This window comes from Vitis riparia, chromosome 7, assembly GCF_004353265.1.
Source record: "Vitis riparia cultivar Riparia Gloire de Montpellier isolate 1030 chromosome 7, EGFV_Vit.rip_1.0, whole genome shotgun sequence".
NCBI lineage: Eukaryota > Viridiplantae > Streptophyta > Magnoliopsida > Vitales > Vitaceae > Vitis > Vitis riparia.
In genome coordinates this window covers 26,610,496-26,627,275 of record NC_048437.1, presented here as the reverse complement: position 1 = coordinate 26,627,275, position 16,780 = coordinate 26,610,496, and the positions used below count along the sequence as shown (strand labels likewise).

The window sequence follows — 16,780 nt, the reverse complement described above, 5'->3', positions numbered from 1 at the left end:
TAATTTTTTCACACAATAACTATTTTTTTTTTCTCAATTTTAGTATTTAATGCCTTTGCAAGTAACCGTTTGAAGCAAACTATTTAAAGTAAAGAGCAAGGTGGCATTTATTTATTTTTACTTAATTTTAAATACAATTTAAAACTAAATAATGTTTAATAATTTTTTAAATATTTTATTTTTATTAAGTATTAAAAAAATATAAAAAACAATAAATTAGTTTTAGTATTTGAAAAAAAATAATACATTTTGATTTTATCATTTTTTTCTATTTAATAAAAAATTTAATACTTAATATAAAAAAAAAAAAAAAAAAAAACAAACAAACAACACCTAAGTTTAAAATCTTTTTTTCAATTATATAATAATTTTGAAAAGCTATAAGTTATTTACGATTTGATTAAACTTATCTTTAAAAGTAATTTTCAAAATATACCTACCAGATATGGAGAAGGTGTTATAGGCTTAAACTGTCTCAACTTTTTTGGATGACTCAAAAATAAAGTTGATTTTGCTGGCATTTTTATTTCTTAGCTCTATTGATTTCACCTTCACCTGTTTTATAAAAATGAATTTTTAAGGGGAAGGGATGAACCGAGAACCTAAAATGAGAAAGTTACGAAAAGTGCATTTTGGAAAAAATAACCCTTCGGACACTAGAATAGTAGTTTTGGGTATTCTTATGAACTACCACCTAATAAAACAAAACTATTTATTATGCTATGTGTGTAAAGGTGTACTATTTGAAAAATATAGATGACTTGAGAACCTAAAAATGAGGAAATTATGGAGAGTACATTTTGATAAATATAACCCCTAAATTATGTGCTAAAATAGTAACTTTGGGTATTATTCCAAGACTACCTTTTAGTCATAAAGGTTCACCTAATAAAGCAAAACTATTTATCATGCCACGTGACCTTCGTTCTTTTGTTTTTTTATTTTTATTTTTATTTTTTGCTAAGAGTACTTTGTTTTTTAGATTTTAAGCTTTTTTTTTTTTTTTTTTTACTTATTGCTTATTTTTTAAATTTTTGATTAAATAGAAAAAAAATGATAAAATCAAAATATATTATTTTTTTTCAACTATATAATAATTTTGAAAAGTTGTAAGTTGTATACGATTTGATTAAATTTATCTTTAAAAGTAATTTTCAAAATATACTTGCCAGATATGGAGAAGGTGTTATAGGCTTAATCTGTCTCAATTTTTTTGGATGGCTCAAAAATAAAGTTGATTTTGCTGGCATTCTTATTTTTTAGTTCTATTGATTGCACCTTCACCTGTCTTATAAAAATGAATTTTTAAGGGGAAGGGATGAACTGAGAACCTAAAAATGAGAAAGTTACGGAAAGTACATTTTGAAAAAAATAACCCTTCAATCGGACACTAGAATAGTAGTTTTGGGTATTCTTTTGAGTTGCCACCTAATAAAACAAAACTATTTATTATGCTATGTGTGTAAAGGTGTATTATTTAAAAAATATAGATGACTTGAGAACCTAAAAATGAGGAAATTATGGAGAGTACATTTTGATAAATATAATCCCTAAATTATGTGCTAAAATAGTAACTTTGGGTATTATTCTAAGACTACCGTTTAGTAAAAAAGGTTCACCTAATAAAGCAAAACTATTTATCATGCCACGTGACCTTCGTTCTTTTGTTTATTTTTATTTTTATTTTTATTTTTTGCTAAAAGTACTTTGTTTTTTAGATTTTAAGTTTTTTTTTTACTTATTACTTATTTTTAAAATTTTTAATTAAATAGAAAAAAATGATAAAATCAAAATATATTATTTTTTTGCCAACTATATAATAATTTTGAAAAGCTGTAAGTTGTATACGATTTGATTAAACTTATCTTTCAAAGTAATTTTCAAAATATACCTGCCAGATATGGAGAAGGTGTTATAGGCTTAATCTGTCTCAATTTTTTTGGATGGCTCAAAAATAAAGTTGATTTTGTTGGTATTCTTATTTCTTAGCTCTATTGATTGCACCTTCACCTATTTTATAAAAATGAATTTTTAAGGGAAAGTGATGAATTGAGAACCTAAAAATGAGAAAGTTACGCAAAGTACATTTTGGAAAAAATAACCCTTCAATCAGACCCTAGAATAGTAGTTTTGGGTATTCTTTTGAGCTGCCACCTAATAAAACAAAACTATTTATTATGCTATATGTGTAAAGGTGTACTATTTAAAAAATATGAATGACTTGAGAACCTAAAAACGAGGAAATTATGGAGAGTACATTTTGATAAATATAACCCCTAAATTATATGTTAAAATAGTAACTTTGGGTATTATTCCAAGACTACCGTTTAGTAAAAAAGGTTCACCTAATAAAGCAAAACTATTTATCATGTCACGTGACCTTCGTTCTTTTGTTTTTTTATTTTTATTTTTATTTTTTGCTAAAAGTACTTTGTTTTTTAGATTTTAAGTTTTTTTTTTTTTACTTATTACTTATTTTTAAAATTTTTGATTAAATAGAAAAAAAAAATGATAAAATCAAAATATATTATTTTTTGCCAACTATATAATAATTTTGAAAAGCTATAAGTTGTATACGATTTGATTAAACTTATCTTTAAAAGTAATTTTCAAAATATACATGCCGGATATGGAGAAGGTGTTATAGGCTTAATCTGTCTCAATTTTTTTGGATGGCTAAAAAATAAAGTTGATTTTGCTGGCATTCTTATTTCTTAGCTCTATTGATTGCACCTTCACTTGTTTTATAAAAATGAATTTTTAAGGGGAAGGGATGAACTGAGAACCTAAAAATGAGAAAGTTACGGAAAGTACATTTTGGAAAAAATGACCCTTCAATCGGACGCTAGAATAGTAGTTTTGGGTATTCTTTTGAGCTGTCACCTAATAAAACAAAACTATTTATTATGCTATGTGTGTAAAGGTGTATTATTTAAAAAATATAGATGACTTGAGAACCTAAAAACGAGGAAATTATGGAGAGTACATTTTGATAAATATAACCCCTAAATTATGTGCTAAAATAGTAACTTTGGGTATTATTCCAAGACTACCGTTTAGTAAAAAAGGTTCACCTAATAAAGCAAAACTATTTATCATGCCACGTGACCTTCGTTCTTTTGTTTTTTTATTTTTATTTTTATTTTTTGCTAAAAGTACTTTGTTTTTAGATTTTAAGTTTTTTTTTTACTTATTAATTATTTTTTAAATTTTTGATTAAATAGAAAAAAATGATAAAATCAAAATATATTATTTTTTTGCCAACTATATAATAATTTTGAAAAGTTGTAAGTTATATATGATTTGATTAAACTTATCTTTAAAAGTAATTTTCAAAATATGCTTGACAGATATGGAGAAGGTGTTATAGGCTTAAACTGTCTCAATTTTTTTGGATGGCTCAAAAATAAAGTTGATTTTGTTGGCATTCTTATTTCTTAGCTCTATTGATTGCACCTTCACCTGTTTTATAAAAATGAATTTTTAAGGGGAAGGGATGAACTGAGAATCTAAAAATGAGAAAGTTACGGAAAATACATTTTGGAAAAAATAACCCTTCAATCGGACGCTAGAATAGTAGTTTTGGGTATTCTTTTGAGCTGCCACCTAATAAAACAAAACTATTTATTATGTTGTGTGTGTAAAGGTGTACTATTTGAAAAATATGGATGACTTGAAAACCTAAAAATGAGGAAATTATGGAGAGTACATTTTGATAAATATAACCCCTAAATTATGTGCTAAAATAGTAACTTTGAGTATTATTTCAAGACTACCGTTTAGTCATAATGTGATGTCTCACATCGGATAGAGGAGAAAGATCCTGGTGTTATATATGTAGAGGGTCTTCTTAACCAAGTAGACGCGTTTTAAAGCCGTAAGGGCCCCTTTGGGCCCAAAGCGAACAATATTTATACGGTTGGGAGTGGGTCGTTACAAATAGTATCAGAGTCGATTCCCGACCTCGGTGTGAGGTTTGTTTGGCCCCGTAGGGGTGTTCGTCTATTTGGCCCTACAATCCCATGGGACACAACGAGGACATTGTGTTTGCATGAGGGGTATTTGTAATGTCCCACATCGGATATAGGAGAAAGATCCCGGTGCTATATATATAGAGGCTCATCTTAACCTCATCTTAACCAAGTAGACGTGTTTTAAAGTCGTGTAGGGTTACACATAAAGGTTCACTTAATAAAGCAAAACTATTTATCATGCCACGTGACCTTCGTTCTTTTTATTTTTTATTTTCTTTTGTTTTCCTATTTATCATGCTACGTGTATAAAGGTATACTATTTGAAAAATATTGATGAATTGAGAACTTAAAAATGAGAAAATCACATAGAGTACATCTTGGGAAAAATAACTCTTAAATCATGCACTAAAATAGTAACTTTGAGTATTCTTCCAAGACTACCGTTCAATCATAAAGGTACTCGTAATAAAGCAATACTCTTTATCATTCAAGTATCTTTGCCTTCGTTTTTTTTTTTTTTTTTTTTTTTCTTTTATAAGTCAACCCTCTCCATTCCACTTTCTTTACTAAAACAGTGTTTAAATTTTGATTATTTTTTTGAAAATAATTCTCATATTTTCCCTATTTTTGAAAATTTGCTAAATTAATAAAAGCAAAATTTATTTTTAAAAAGTGCAATTCATTTATTCATTACTTTTTCATATCCTTTATTAAATTTTATTTTAACATCATGTGTAATCAATGCATTAAAATAAATTAGTTTTTAATATAAAAATATATTCACCTATAATAATTAATAATCTAATGAATAAATAAATACCAATATTTTAAATAATATTGATTTGAAATATATATATAGATGATATTTTATTTTGTTTCTTATTCATAATATTTTGATATTTATAATATTTATAATATTTATAATTTTAATATTTTGGATCTCATTTTTTATATTTTTCTTTTTAAAAATTTCTAGAATTTAAAAACTAAATTAAAAAAAAAAACACTATTTACATGTGTTGAAACTAGTTTTTAAATAATAATAATAATAATATAAAATTAATATAAAAAATATTAACTTACCTTTAATTTCATTCTACAAAAAATTAGTAATGATCATTCTTTAAGAGTATTTAATTTTAAAAACAATATTTGAATGTAGTTAAAATTAAAATTTTAAAAGTGCTTGCATTAAATTTTTTAATATAAAATCACAATTCTCATCGCATTATATTGATATTTAAATAAATAAAAAACCTAATTTTTTATTAAATATGTAAAAAAAAAACACATTTTGCTTTAATTAAAAATTTAAATCATTATTTTTTTTAATAAATAATGTTTTTTGTAAATTACATTATGTGCATTTTTTGACATATTACTTAATAATCACAATCAAAACCATAACAATGACAATAAAAAACTAAATAGGTTAATACATTATGTTATTAATAGTGGTACTTTTAGTTACTCACGTTATTACTTTTAGTTTTAGGTAAAAATAATGTTATTATTTCCGGTAATATATTTGATGTAGAGGTTAAAGTGGTAGTGAGTGATAAATAGGGTGGTACATTATGTTATCTATATTATCACTTTCAACTAGTTGTAGAGTATTTTTGGAAAGTTACTATTTTAGTACATGATTTGAGGATTATTTTTTTCAAAATATACTCCCTATGAAACCACTTTTTTAAGTTCTTAATTCATCCATATTTTTCAACATAAGTGCATTAAAATTACGATACATTATGACATGTTTTAATTTTGTTTTTTAATTCTTATAAAAACAAAATTTTTTTATTATAATATTTTCTTAATAGTTATATTGTAAAGTTATACAATTCAAAATTTATGAAATCTATATAATAAAAAATATAATAATTTTATTTTTCAATTACAAGAATGAGACAATAGTTTATAAAATTGTTACATATTATTAGATAAATTATTTATATATATTTTAAAATAATAATTAATGAAACAATTGTTTTTAAAAATAATTATTATATTATTTATATGTATTAGTATTAATATTATTCTTATCTTGACAGGTAATTTATAATAATAATAATAAATAAATAAATAAATAAATATATAGAGAAAAGGCAAAGTAAGAATATATTTAACTTAAAAGTAAGATATACTTGATAATTGTCTATCTCATAATCATTCGATTTTGCCCCTACTTCAATGAAAGCTAGCATCTACTCCTCCTCATTCTCCTCCTTCATTGTCATTGGTCCTTTTGACATGAGAGATTGGACAGAAGAAATAGTAAGAGTAAATCAGTAGATTAGGTACCTTTAGTCGATGATTTATAATTACACATATCAACTTAACCAGTTGGAATATCCACTGATCTCGTATCCATTGGTCAAGATTAGGAAAGTTTTCAATAACACAGTGCTAGTGAAATTGAATCAGTTATTTTCTTTTTCATCTAAGATGCACTTGCTTTTCTCTTTGTCTCCATTCGCTTAGGACTACCTCGCTTAACTATTAGGTAGTTGAATTGGAACCATAATCCAAATATAAATAGTTAGATTTACTAAAAAAGACCACCGGCACTGAAATCATTAACAGCAGGTTATCTTCCCCGCCTTGAAGAAATATATAGAGAAAGAGAGACCGATGCTAAGAAGTCTTCCCAAGTTGTTTGCTTAAAGTGGTTTGTTTGACCAAGAAAAAAAGTCCAAGAGGAATGAGAGATTTTGCCAATAGATTTGATTTTGCGAGATGTGATCCAAAATAGGAGACTGGATGCCGAAGCTTTCTAATATAATAAGAATGTCAAATAGAAGACCATGAAAGTAATGATAAGAGAAAATATCACATAGCGTGTAATTGAAAGAAGGGCTTAAGACAAGATTGTGCTAAATCAACTATTGAATAGAACCTTCGTCCGATTCACCGATCGGTAAGCTAACTTAAAGATTTGAATAATTATCGTGGTTTGGTTTTTTTGTATATAAATTGATTTGCAAGGAAATATAAGTGTCATAGGAATCATTAAAAAAAAAAAAAAACTACTACTCCTACAAAATCCCATGTTTTCGAAAGGTTTTTAAAAATTTGGGATGGATTCAAGTACAACTTTGTCCCCTAACCTTGAGGGGTAGCTTAGTTGGTCCGACCTTGGGTATGCTTCACCAGTTTGAGTCCCCTCAGGTCCACTAGAGGATTTACCAAGTCGTTAACTTTAGTTGGTCCCGTCACACACTACCAAGATTATATATTATTTTCAGTAAATTTTTTTTTTCTATTTTCAACTTTTTAAACATAAATAAAATATTTATTTTTAATAAATTTTAAAATTTTAAAAATAAAAAAAAAGTTCCAAAATTTTAAATAAGGGATGAGATGGCTATGAAAATTTCCTATACTCAAGCCCATCCCATCCGATTTATTTTTTCTTTTGAACAGGAATTAAAAAATATATAAATAAACGAAACAAGGTTGGGATGTAAGTGATACATTACCCTCCCTATTTGATAATTTTTTCAGATTATTAAGTAACATTTGAAATTTAAATAAAGAAATTTCCTATACTCAAGCCCATCCCATCAGATTTATTTTTTCCTTTTGAATAGGAATTGAATAGATATAAATAAACGAGACAAGGTTGGGATATAAGTGATACATTACCCTCCCTATTTGATATTTTTTCCAAATTATTAAGTAACATTTGAAATTTAAATAAAGAAAGCAAATTAATAATGCCTAGTGTGATAAAATAAAAGAGACAAGGAAAAAAAAATGTGGTTTAACAATTTTAAATCCACCCCAAGGTTCGCATAGGATTTTCATACAAATATGATTGAAGAATAGAACAACAAACTTTCTCTAAAGAAAATATATATAAATTGAAGTTGTTGAATTTGAGAATAAAGATTGTAAAGTTCCGATTCGATGTACCGAGATTGATTTGGACACAAATAATATTTATAGAATTTTATAATATTTTAAAAGCTAAACCAATGGTTGAATCGAAAAAATTATCAATCAACGGTTAAGATTTGATGGTTAAACAATGGTTTGGTTGGTTAAAATATAGAGTGGTAACGTATAAATATATTATTTTTATATTATTAAGATTAAAAATAATTAATATATATATATATATAATATTTATTTTTTTATTTTAAAATTATCAAATTAAATTATAGATAAATAAAAATGCATTAATATTTTAAATTCCATTAAATAAAATAAGTATGACATTTAAATCTGAAAATATATATTGAAAATGAAAGAGAAATGCTATTATATTTCTATATATTTATTATTATATATATTTTAAATGAATTATATTATTTTATTTATTATTCTGCAGATATTAAGAATATAGCATTAGTTGTCTGATGGTGTTTTCCTCGATCGTCCATTTGACGGCCTCAGGTTCAAGCTCTAATCCATCATATCTTGTATTGCTTCAAGCAGCCCAATGCAGTGGGCTTGCCCCTGCCAACCCAGACCAGAACCGGCCGGTCAGTCCACCACATAGTCTAACCAAGTAACTTTCAAGTAATTTTGGCTTTAAAACACAGCTAAGATTAAGTCCAGCTTCTTGGATATTATGTTGTTTATTTTTAAAATAATTTTTTTATACAAAATATAAGAATTCTTTTACAAAAAAATAAAAAATAAAAAATTAGGTTTTATTTAACAACTATTTTTGAGAACTGTTTTCTATCTTTTAAAACAAAAAAAAATGAAAAACACCTTTGATATTCAGAAAATTGTTTTATATTTTATGTTCTCAGGATTTCTTTTAAATAATCATACAAACATAATGACTAAAAATAAAACTCTAGATATAAAAATTATTTTTAAAACATATTTAAAAATGTTAAAATGAGTTAAAAACATTTCAGGTTCTCAAACAAACTTTTATTTTACAAAACATAAAATAATAGTTTTTAAAAACTATTTTTCAAAATCGTTTTAAAAAATAGTTACCAAACATGACCTTATTTTATATTTTTTAAAAATTCTTTTCAAATTTTTTAAAAATTATGAAAATGAATTTTTTTTACTTTCTTAAATTTTAAAATATGTTTTCAAGTTCATAAAGGTAGTACATACTTTTTATATACAAATTCCTATATTTTGTATAAAACTTTTAGTTTTAAAAGTAAAAAAATAAAAGAAAATATATCAAAAAATGCACTATATAATTCACTTAAGATACACCAAATTTCTTGAATAAAAAGACAATTTTCTAATATTTGAATAATATTTTTTAGTCTATGATGAAGCATTCATACGTAGGAAAGGATAGGATTTCTAATCGCCAACCATGGACCAAACCGTTGCACTTCAGCAGCCCAAACACAACAATTGGTAAAACGGCCCATTTCTAAGCCCAGACCCATGACTCCACCTTTTTTGCTTTTGCCTTGCACATAGCAAAGATTCCCTTGGCAATATCAATTGCCTCGACTACACGCTGAGGACACGTGGGACATAACCATTGGAGAGGACAACGAGAAAACCTCCTCTGATTGGTCAGTTTTAAGATGACCACGTAGCAAAGAATTAGACTCCGAGTCGTTGATGACGTATTAAGCCTCACTCCTCTATTGCCTGGTTTCACCGCTCTCGTTGCGAACCGTTTGGAGAGGGAGAAGAAGAAGAAAGACGGAGAAGCGAGGAGAGAGAGACAGATACAACCCTAACCCTAAGAGAACCGCAGAGACTCCACATATACCCTAGATCTGATCACGAACCCTAAGATTTCTACATTGAGAGACTCGCTCTCTCACCGTCTTTTGATCCACTTCATGGCGAATCGAAGAATAGCGATTCTACTCTTCCTGTTGTGTGGTTTAGCGTCTGCCATCACCTCCATTGCAGGGTGAGATAACACAGGTTCTCTTTCTTTTCTGTGATGAATTTTGGTGTGTGATTCATGATTGAATGAGCTGATTTTGAAATGTCGCAGAAAGAGCTATTATGATGTTTTGCAAGTTCCAAAAGGTGCTTCGGATGAACAGATCAAGAGGGCGTACAGGAAGCTGGCGTTGAAGTACCATCCCGATAAGAATCAGGGAAATGAGGAGGCTAATAAGAAATTTGCCGAGATTAACAATGGTGAATTTTATTTTATTTTTTGTTGGAGTCCTTGGTTGTTTGATGGTTTATTTGACTGTATTTTTTGGAGGTTTGAATTAATTTAATACGGCTGGTTGATTGATAGCTTATGAGGTGCTTTCGGACAACGAGAAGAGGAATATTTACGATAGATACGGTGAAGAGGGGCTTAAACAGCATGCCGCAAGTGGTGGCAGAGGTGGCGGTGGAATGAACATTCAAGACATATTTAGCTCGTAAGTGGTGGTCCCTCCTATTTGTGCTTATTGAAACCTTAATTATGATGAATAGTTATTCTTTGGAAGTGAAAAGGCAAACTTAGGGCCTTGTTTGGTTATTGGAAGGAATGAGGGAAGGAAAAGGAAGAAGCTTGAGGATGGTTTCCTTTCTAAAAGAATGAAACAAAGGATTAGGGAATTCCTAGGTGGTCTTCAAATTAATAAGATGGGATTATATTTGGTTCTAATAGTCTGTATTTCCTTCAACAGTTTCCTGCAAAGCATTACAAATATCCGTTTAACCAGGTTATTTGTCTTGTCAAAGTAATTTTGGGAATTCATCATCTATCCTCTTGAGAAAGTATCTAATGCCTCCATAACTGTCACATGGTTGACTCACGATGTGCCACATTATCAGTTGAATTCAAATTATAATAAAACTTTAAGATTCCCTTTTATGTGATGATTCTCAAACCCAAGCAGCTTCCCTTTTTCTATCTAAAATGACCTGCAAATTGTCATTAGCAACATCTATTTAGTGAGAGTAATCTTCCTAGTTCATTTGTTTCTCTATCCACTGCATCAAATTATTTGAATGACTCTTAAAACCTATTATTGTAGATAGGAAAAAAAAAACTAATACAACTAGTTCTCATTGCTCATTTGAAATGTTTAATTTATGTTTCTTGAAATTAAGGTGCACATTGTTGGAGTTTCTCCAAAAAGGGAGAAAAAGAGCTCTCATTGTAGGCAATAGTTGTTTGATGCACCTATCTAGTGAGAGTAATCTTCCTAGTTCATTTGTTTCTCTACCCACCACATCTAATTATTTTGATGACTTTTAACACCTATTATTGGAGAAAGGAAAAAAAAGAACTAATACAACTAGTTCTCATTGAATATTTGAAATGCTTAATTTATGTTTCTTGAAATTAAGGCACACATTGTCGGGGATTCTCCAAAAAGGGAGAAAGAGATAACTCATTGTAGGAGATTTGTTGTAGGCAATAGAGGAAAGAGTGGAGTGGCTTTGAATATTAATGAGATTTTTACTCTTTGTTGTGGAAACAAAATTAAGCATTTTTCTATAATAAAATAACTTAAATTTTTTTTCCTTGTCTTGATAATCAACCTGCCTATCATAAGCTGACACAACGTGAATGGATGATGGTACCATATTATAGAAATGATATCATGAAAAGCACTGGACAGTTTCTCCTGTTCTATAATTGTTATTATCAAAAAAGATTTGGGTAGCTATGGTTATGGATGTAAGAAAGTTAATTGTATTGCAGAAACATTATCTTATTCCTAGTCCCAGCATGGGATTTTTCCAAACCATTGATGTGGCTATTATATCAGTAATGATAGTTATTGTAACTGGGTGCCTATACGACATGGGCTTAGGTGTATATGTCGGATGTTGGGAATAGGTATGTGTCTAGGCATTGGATCTTTTGAATTACCAGATTTTTATGCCATGGAGACTCCACTTAGAAGGTCTCAATAGTGGGTACTGATGCTTGGACTAAAAAAGAAAAATATTTATATAATTAAGGATCGAGATGGTTTGTTTAAATTTATATCTACTTTATTCTCCGTTGCATCCATATTACTAAGACAAAGTATATTATTCTAAAGCAGAAGGGAATGTGATAAAAAATTGTCTTTATGGGTCATTTTTTATTTTTTTATAGGTTTTATTGGTCACCTTTTATTTTTTGGAAGTTTCAACATTTTATAAGACATTTTTACTAAAACTTGCATATTTATGTCTTCAATAATTTTATCTTATTCTTTCTCTTTTACCATGTGTATGTGTGTATATATATTTTATTTATTTATCTTTTTGCATTTATTTTAATATCTCTATTTTGCTCTATTATCACTTTACTTTTTCCCTATATTTTCCTACCCTATTTTCCTATCAAAACCTGCTTTATTTTTGCTTTTAGCCCTTTTTCTTTGTGGTGAAATTGATGAGTCCAGCTCTGCTTTTAGGCACATATCTATTTGACTGCCATAACATTTTAGTTGGCAGTCTCACTTTCTTATACAGTTGTGATAACATGTTTCAACTTCTTGTGAAGTTTAGTTTAATAATCTTGGATGCTGCTAACAAGCTGAAGGTTTTTCTAGTTTCTTTGGTGGAGGTCCAGCCGAGGAGGAAGAGAGAATTGTAAGAGGTGATGATGTAATTGTTGAATTGGATGCAACACTAGAAGATTTGTACATGGGGGGTTCCTTAAAGGTAAAAGTCATGTCTTGACTTAGAATTTATAAATTTCTACCAACTCCCTAAGGAAAAGGTACTATTTAGGTCATGGTTGGTAACTGTTTTTAAAAACAGTTTTCTATTTTATAGAATAAAAAAAATTAAAAAAACATGTTTGACAAGTAGAAAACAACAGTTTTTTGTTCTTAAAACAGAAAACAAAGTATTTTTAAAGAACATATTTTAGTTGTTTTCAGTTTTTACTTGTTTTCTAAAGGTTATTTCAAAAAATAACCATACAAATATGAATAATGATTAAAAATAAAACACTACATATAAAATTCATTTTTAAAACATATTTAAAAACATAAAAGACAGGTTTAAAATATTTTAGATTCCTAAACAGACATTTTTTCTATAAAACATTAAAGAACAGTTTTCAAAAACTGTTGTCAAAAACAATTTTTCAGTTTCAAGAATAGTTACCAAACAAGGCCTTATTATTTGTAAATGTGAGCTTATATTGCTGCTAAGGCCTATAGCTTGGCATGGATTGGAAGAGCTCACAAGTATTAGTCACTACTTGCATCATAATAATTAATTTTTAGGAATCTACTTGAAGCCTATAAATAACCTTGTTGGGTTATGTTTTCTTGTTGCATATTTTATTACCGTCTTATCTTTGTTAAGTCTACTTGCAGATTATAGAATCACACTATTATGAGTCACATTAATCAGGGCCAGTGTTTCTTCTTGTTTTTTTGTTATCTTCGCATGAGAGAAATTGATTTTATGATTTCTTCATTTGTGTGATCTTTTATGTTAATTCATTAGGTTTGGAGGGAGAAAAATGTTTTAAAGCCAGCCCCAGGTAAGAGACGCTGTAACTGTCGGAATGAAGTCTATCACAAGCAAATTGGTCCAGGGATGTTCCAGCAGATGACAGAGCAGGTATTCCATCTCTCAAGCAGTTCTGTAACAGAAATTCTTATGAGTTATTTATTTTTAAAAGGATTAAACATTGTGCAGCCCTTTTTTTGGCTCCTCCTTTCCATCCTCATTATTATTCAATACTGTACATATTTGTGGCACTCACTCTATTGCATCCTTTACTATTATCATTCAGGTCTGTGAGCAATGTCCAAATGTGAAGTATGAAAGGGAGGGGTATTTCATCACTGTCGATATTGAGAAAGGGATGCAGGATGGGCAAGTAAGCTTTATGCCTTCTATTCTTAATTGCAATGTCCAACTTCCTGCATGTGTAGCAATATTGTTATTTGCCATTGTTTCATTTGTGTGCCATTACAGAATTGCACTAAAGATCATATTCTACATGCCTGTGAGTTTTGGACTGTGATTGTTAATGAATTCCATTGTTATTTGCCATTGTTTCATTTGTGTGCCATTAAAAAATTGCACAAAAGACCATATTCCACATGCCTGTGAGTTTTGGATTGTGATGGCTAATGAATTCTGCTTTTGATATGTTTTCAAGATGGAGAATAGTTAAAATGTAGATTCTCCTCATCCTCTGATTTATAAAGCTCCAATACTATATTGGTGCAAAATGATTTCATTTCTGTCTTAATTTTTATCTTGCATTTCAACACTGAAAGCTTATTTTGTATGGTTGCATAAATGGGAATACTACTTGTGTATTCAGCTTAAATTGGGAGACAGATCTTTGAAATTTTAGGTGGCCTTCTTCTGAATCCAGTGTTTCCTTACCAATAAAGTGATCCATTGAGGTTTGCTATACATTTCCAAGACTTTTCTCTTCTGACAAAGCTCCTACCAAGCTTTTAGCAATCTCTAAACTAATTCCCCATTTCACCTCCCCAGTTCTGTTTCTCATGTCATACTCAATACTTTTATGTAGAGCTACTAGATGTTTTTTTACTCTTAACATATGTCACTCCTTTGCCAGCAGAGTGTAAAGGTTTTGGGAACTTGAAAATTGTACCTAGAGCAGTTCTTTTATTCTGCCAAACATTCAGGGGGAAATGCATTTTTTTAATGACACAGAAACTCACTAGTCAAGCTTCAGAGGACCAAGGAAAACTGTAGATTGTTATCACATTTTGCAATAAAGCAAATTTGGCATGTTGCCTAAAGATGGTATATTGATGGCTTTGGCCCACAAAATATAATGGTATTCTGTGTTTCTTGAACACTAGAAATGATTGGTTAACTTTTTTCCTTCTCTTGGACAGTATTTAAATAATAATCTCTAAGTCGTTAGAAAGCAGAGTGTTTTCTCTACTTGTTTGTTGTTCTCCAGTATATTATTCTTTTAAGTTTTGGGATTTTTAGATCAGATTTTCCATGCGTTTTACAGGAGGTGGTTTTCTATGATGATGGTGAACCTATAGTAGATGGAGAACCTGGAGACCTGAAGGTTTGATCTTCAACTTTGGCTTTGTAACCATGCTTACTAATTTGAACTGTGCACTGACAGCAACTACCACATTTGGTGCAGTTCCGTATTCGGACAGCCCCCCATGATCAGTTCAGAAGGGAAGGCAATGACTTGCATACAACCGTTACTATAACACTGGTAACTATCATTTAAATTTACTTTCATACTCTGCACATTGTTTACTGTAGTCCCGAGTTCACACTGCTAGACAGCCACTCAATATTTGTGATGTATCCAAGACCAGCATGTTTACTCCAAATTCCTTCAAGTTAGGTTGCTGAACTTTTCTTTCACTAGATTGAGCTCAATGTGTATCTTTTCATAATGGCAGACAACATTCATACTCTGCACTTGTTGAATACATCTTTTATTACAGCTATATATAGTTGTTCATAATTGAGCTACTATATATAGGTTTTTTCACTATATTGTGCTGAAGACACCTATTCTTACAGCTTTATTTATTTTTTTTGAGCAGACAACTAATTTTACTTTTGGGTTGCAATGTTAGGCATGAACCAACACTCATATCCAAGTCTTTGTTACATCCTCTAAAAGTAACATTTTCTCACTGAGTACCATATGCTGGAACATATTCTGCAGTTTTTTGGCCTAGGCCTATTTGCCTACCACAGAGATCTAAACTTTTGCTTTTAAACCTCTTTTATCTGTGGCTGAATGGTGGGGAAGTAGGGATGTAGCCAACCCCAAGGTGTTGACTTCAAGGATTTTACTTGAAGTGTATTAGTGATTTGGCCAAAAAGAAGAAAGGAAAGGAGGGGTTATTTTTGTTTTAGTAGTTGTAGGCTTGTGGCTAGTGTGATTAACAACATGCCTTGAGATTTTTGTTACGACATCTTTTGTTTGTCCTTCCATTAAACAAATTGTTGGTTTTTTCGTGCAGTTTATTTGCATATCTGGTCCAATGTATCTACTAATTATGAACAGATTATAGCTAGTATGATGGAACACCATATGGACATGTTTCTTTACACCTCTCCAACCCTCTTGTCTTCCCCTTACTTTAAGTGTATTTGTTTTAGAGCTGATTTCTGGATCTTTGTGTTTTTTCTTTCAGGTTCAGGCTCTTGTTGGCTTTGAGAAAACGATTAAACACCTTGATGAACATCTCGTAAACATTGGGTCAAAGGTGAGCATGAACAAATTTTCAAACAGCCTTCTCATGACATGAAATTATTATGTGCTAACCAGACTATTCATTGATCAGGGAATCACTAAGCCTAAGGAAGTGAGGAAGTTTAAAGGGGAAGGGATGCCATTGCATTTTAGCACAAAGAAAGGGGATCTCTATGTCACATTTGAGGTTCTATTCCCTTCATCACTGACAGAAGAACAGAAGACAAAAATCCAGGAAATTCTTGGTTAGTGGACATAGGTTTCCCCCTTGTAACATGATGAGGTTATACAAACCTTCAGGCTGCCTTGCGGCTTTTTCTTTTCTCTTCGATTTTTCCTTTCTTTTTCAAGTAGTTTCCACCCTTTTTTATTTTGAAAGAAGTAGCACGTTCTACTTAGGGAAGTCTACGCTGTAATCCTGCTGTGTGTAGGCGCTTTTTGCATACTATTTTTGACCCATGTGAGGTATAGTTACTCATTTGTTTCCTTACCAAGTTCTACCAATTAATTATATAGCAAATTGTAAGCCTTTACGTGCTTCTGGGTCATATCATATATATCTATAAACCAATTATTGAACTAGTCCATTAAATTTTTATGCGTATTTGAGAGCCAATATTTAGTTGTATTTTGTTCCTATTTTTTCAAAGAACTCCAGTTGTATTCACCTCATGTTTACCTCGACTGATTACACCCCCAGCATAACCACGATCATCAT

The 16,780-nt window shown here is 29.5% G+C and overlaps 1 protein-coding gene across 1 annotated transcript; it reads left to right on the top strand.

The window, feature by feature from the left end:
* Positions 1–9,555: 9,555 nt before the first annotated feature.
* On the top strand, positions 9,556–16,610 carry LOC117918439 (dnaJ protein ERDJ3B). The gene is made up of 10 exons (XM_034835102.1): positions 9,556–9,834; positions 9,922–10,070; positions 10,177–10,306; positions 12,428–12,539; positions 13,338–13,454; positions 13,630–13,716; positions 14,845–14,904; positions 14,986–15,063; positions 16,004–16,075; positions 16,154–16,610. The coding sequence occupies exons 1-10, from the start codon at positions 9,761–9,763 to the stop codon at positions 16,310–16,312; spliced, it is 1,038 nt and encodes a 345-aa protein (XP_034690993.1). The 5' UTR covers positions 9,556–9,760; the 3' UTR covers positions 16,313–16,610.
* The last annotated feature ends 170 nt before the right edge of the window (positions 16,611–16,780 follow it).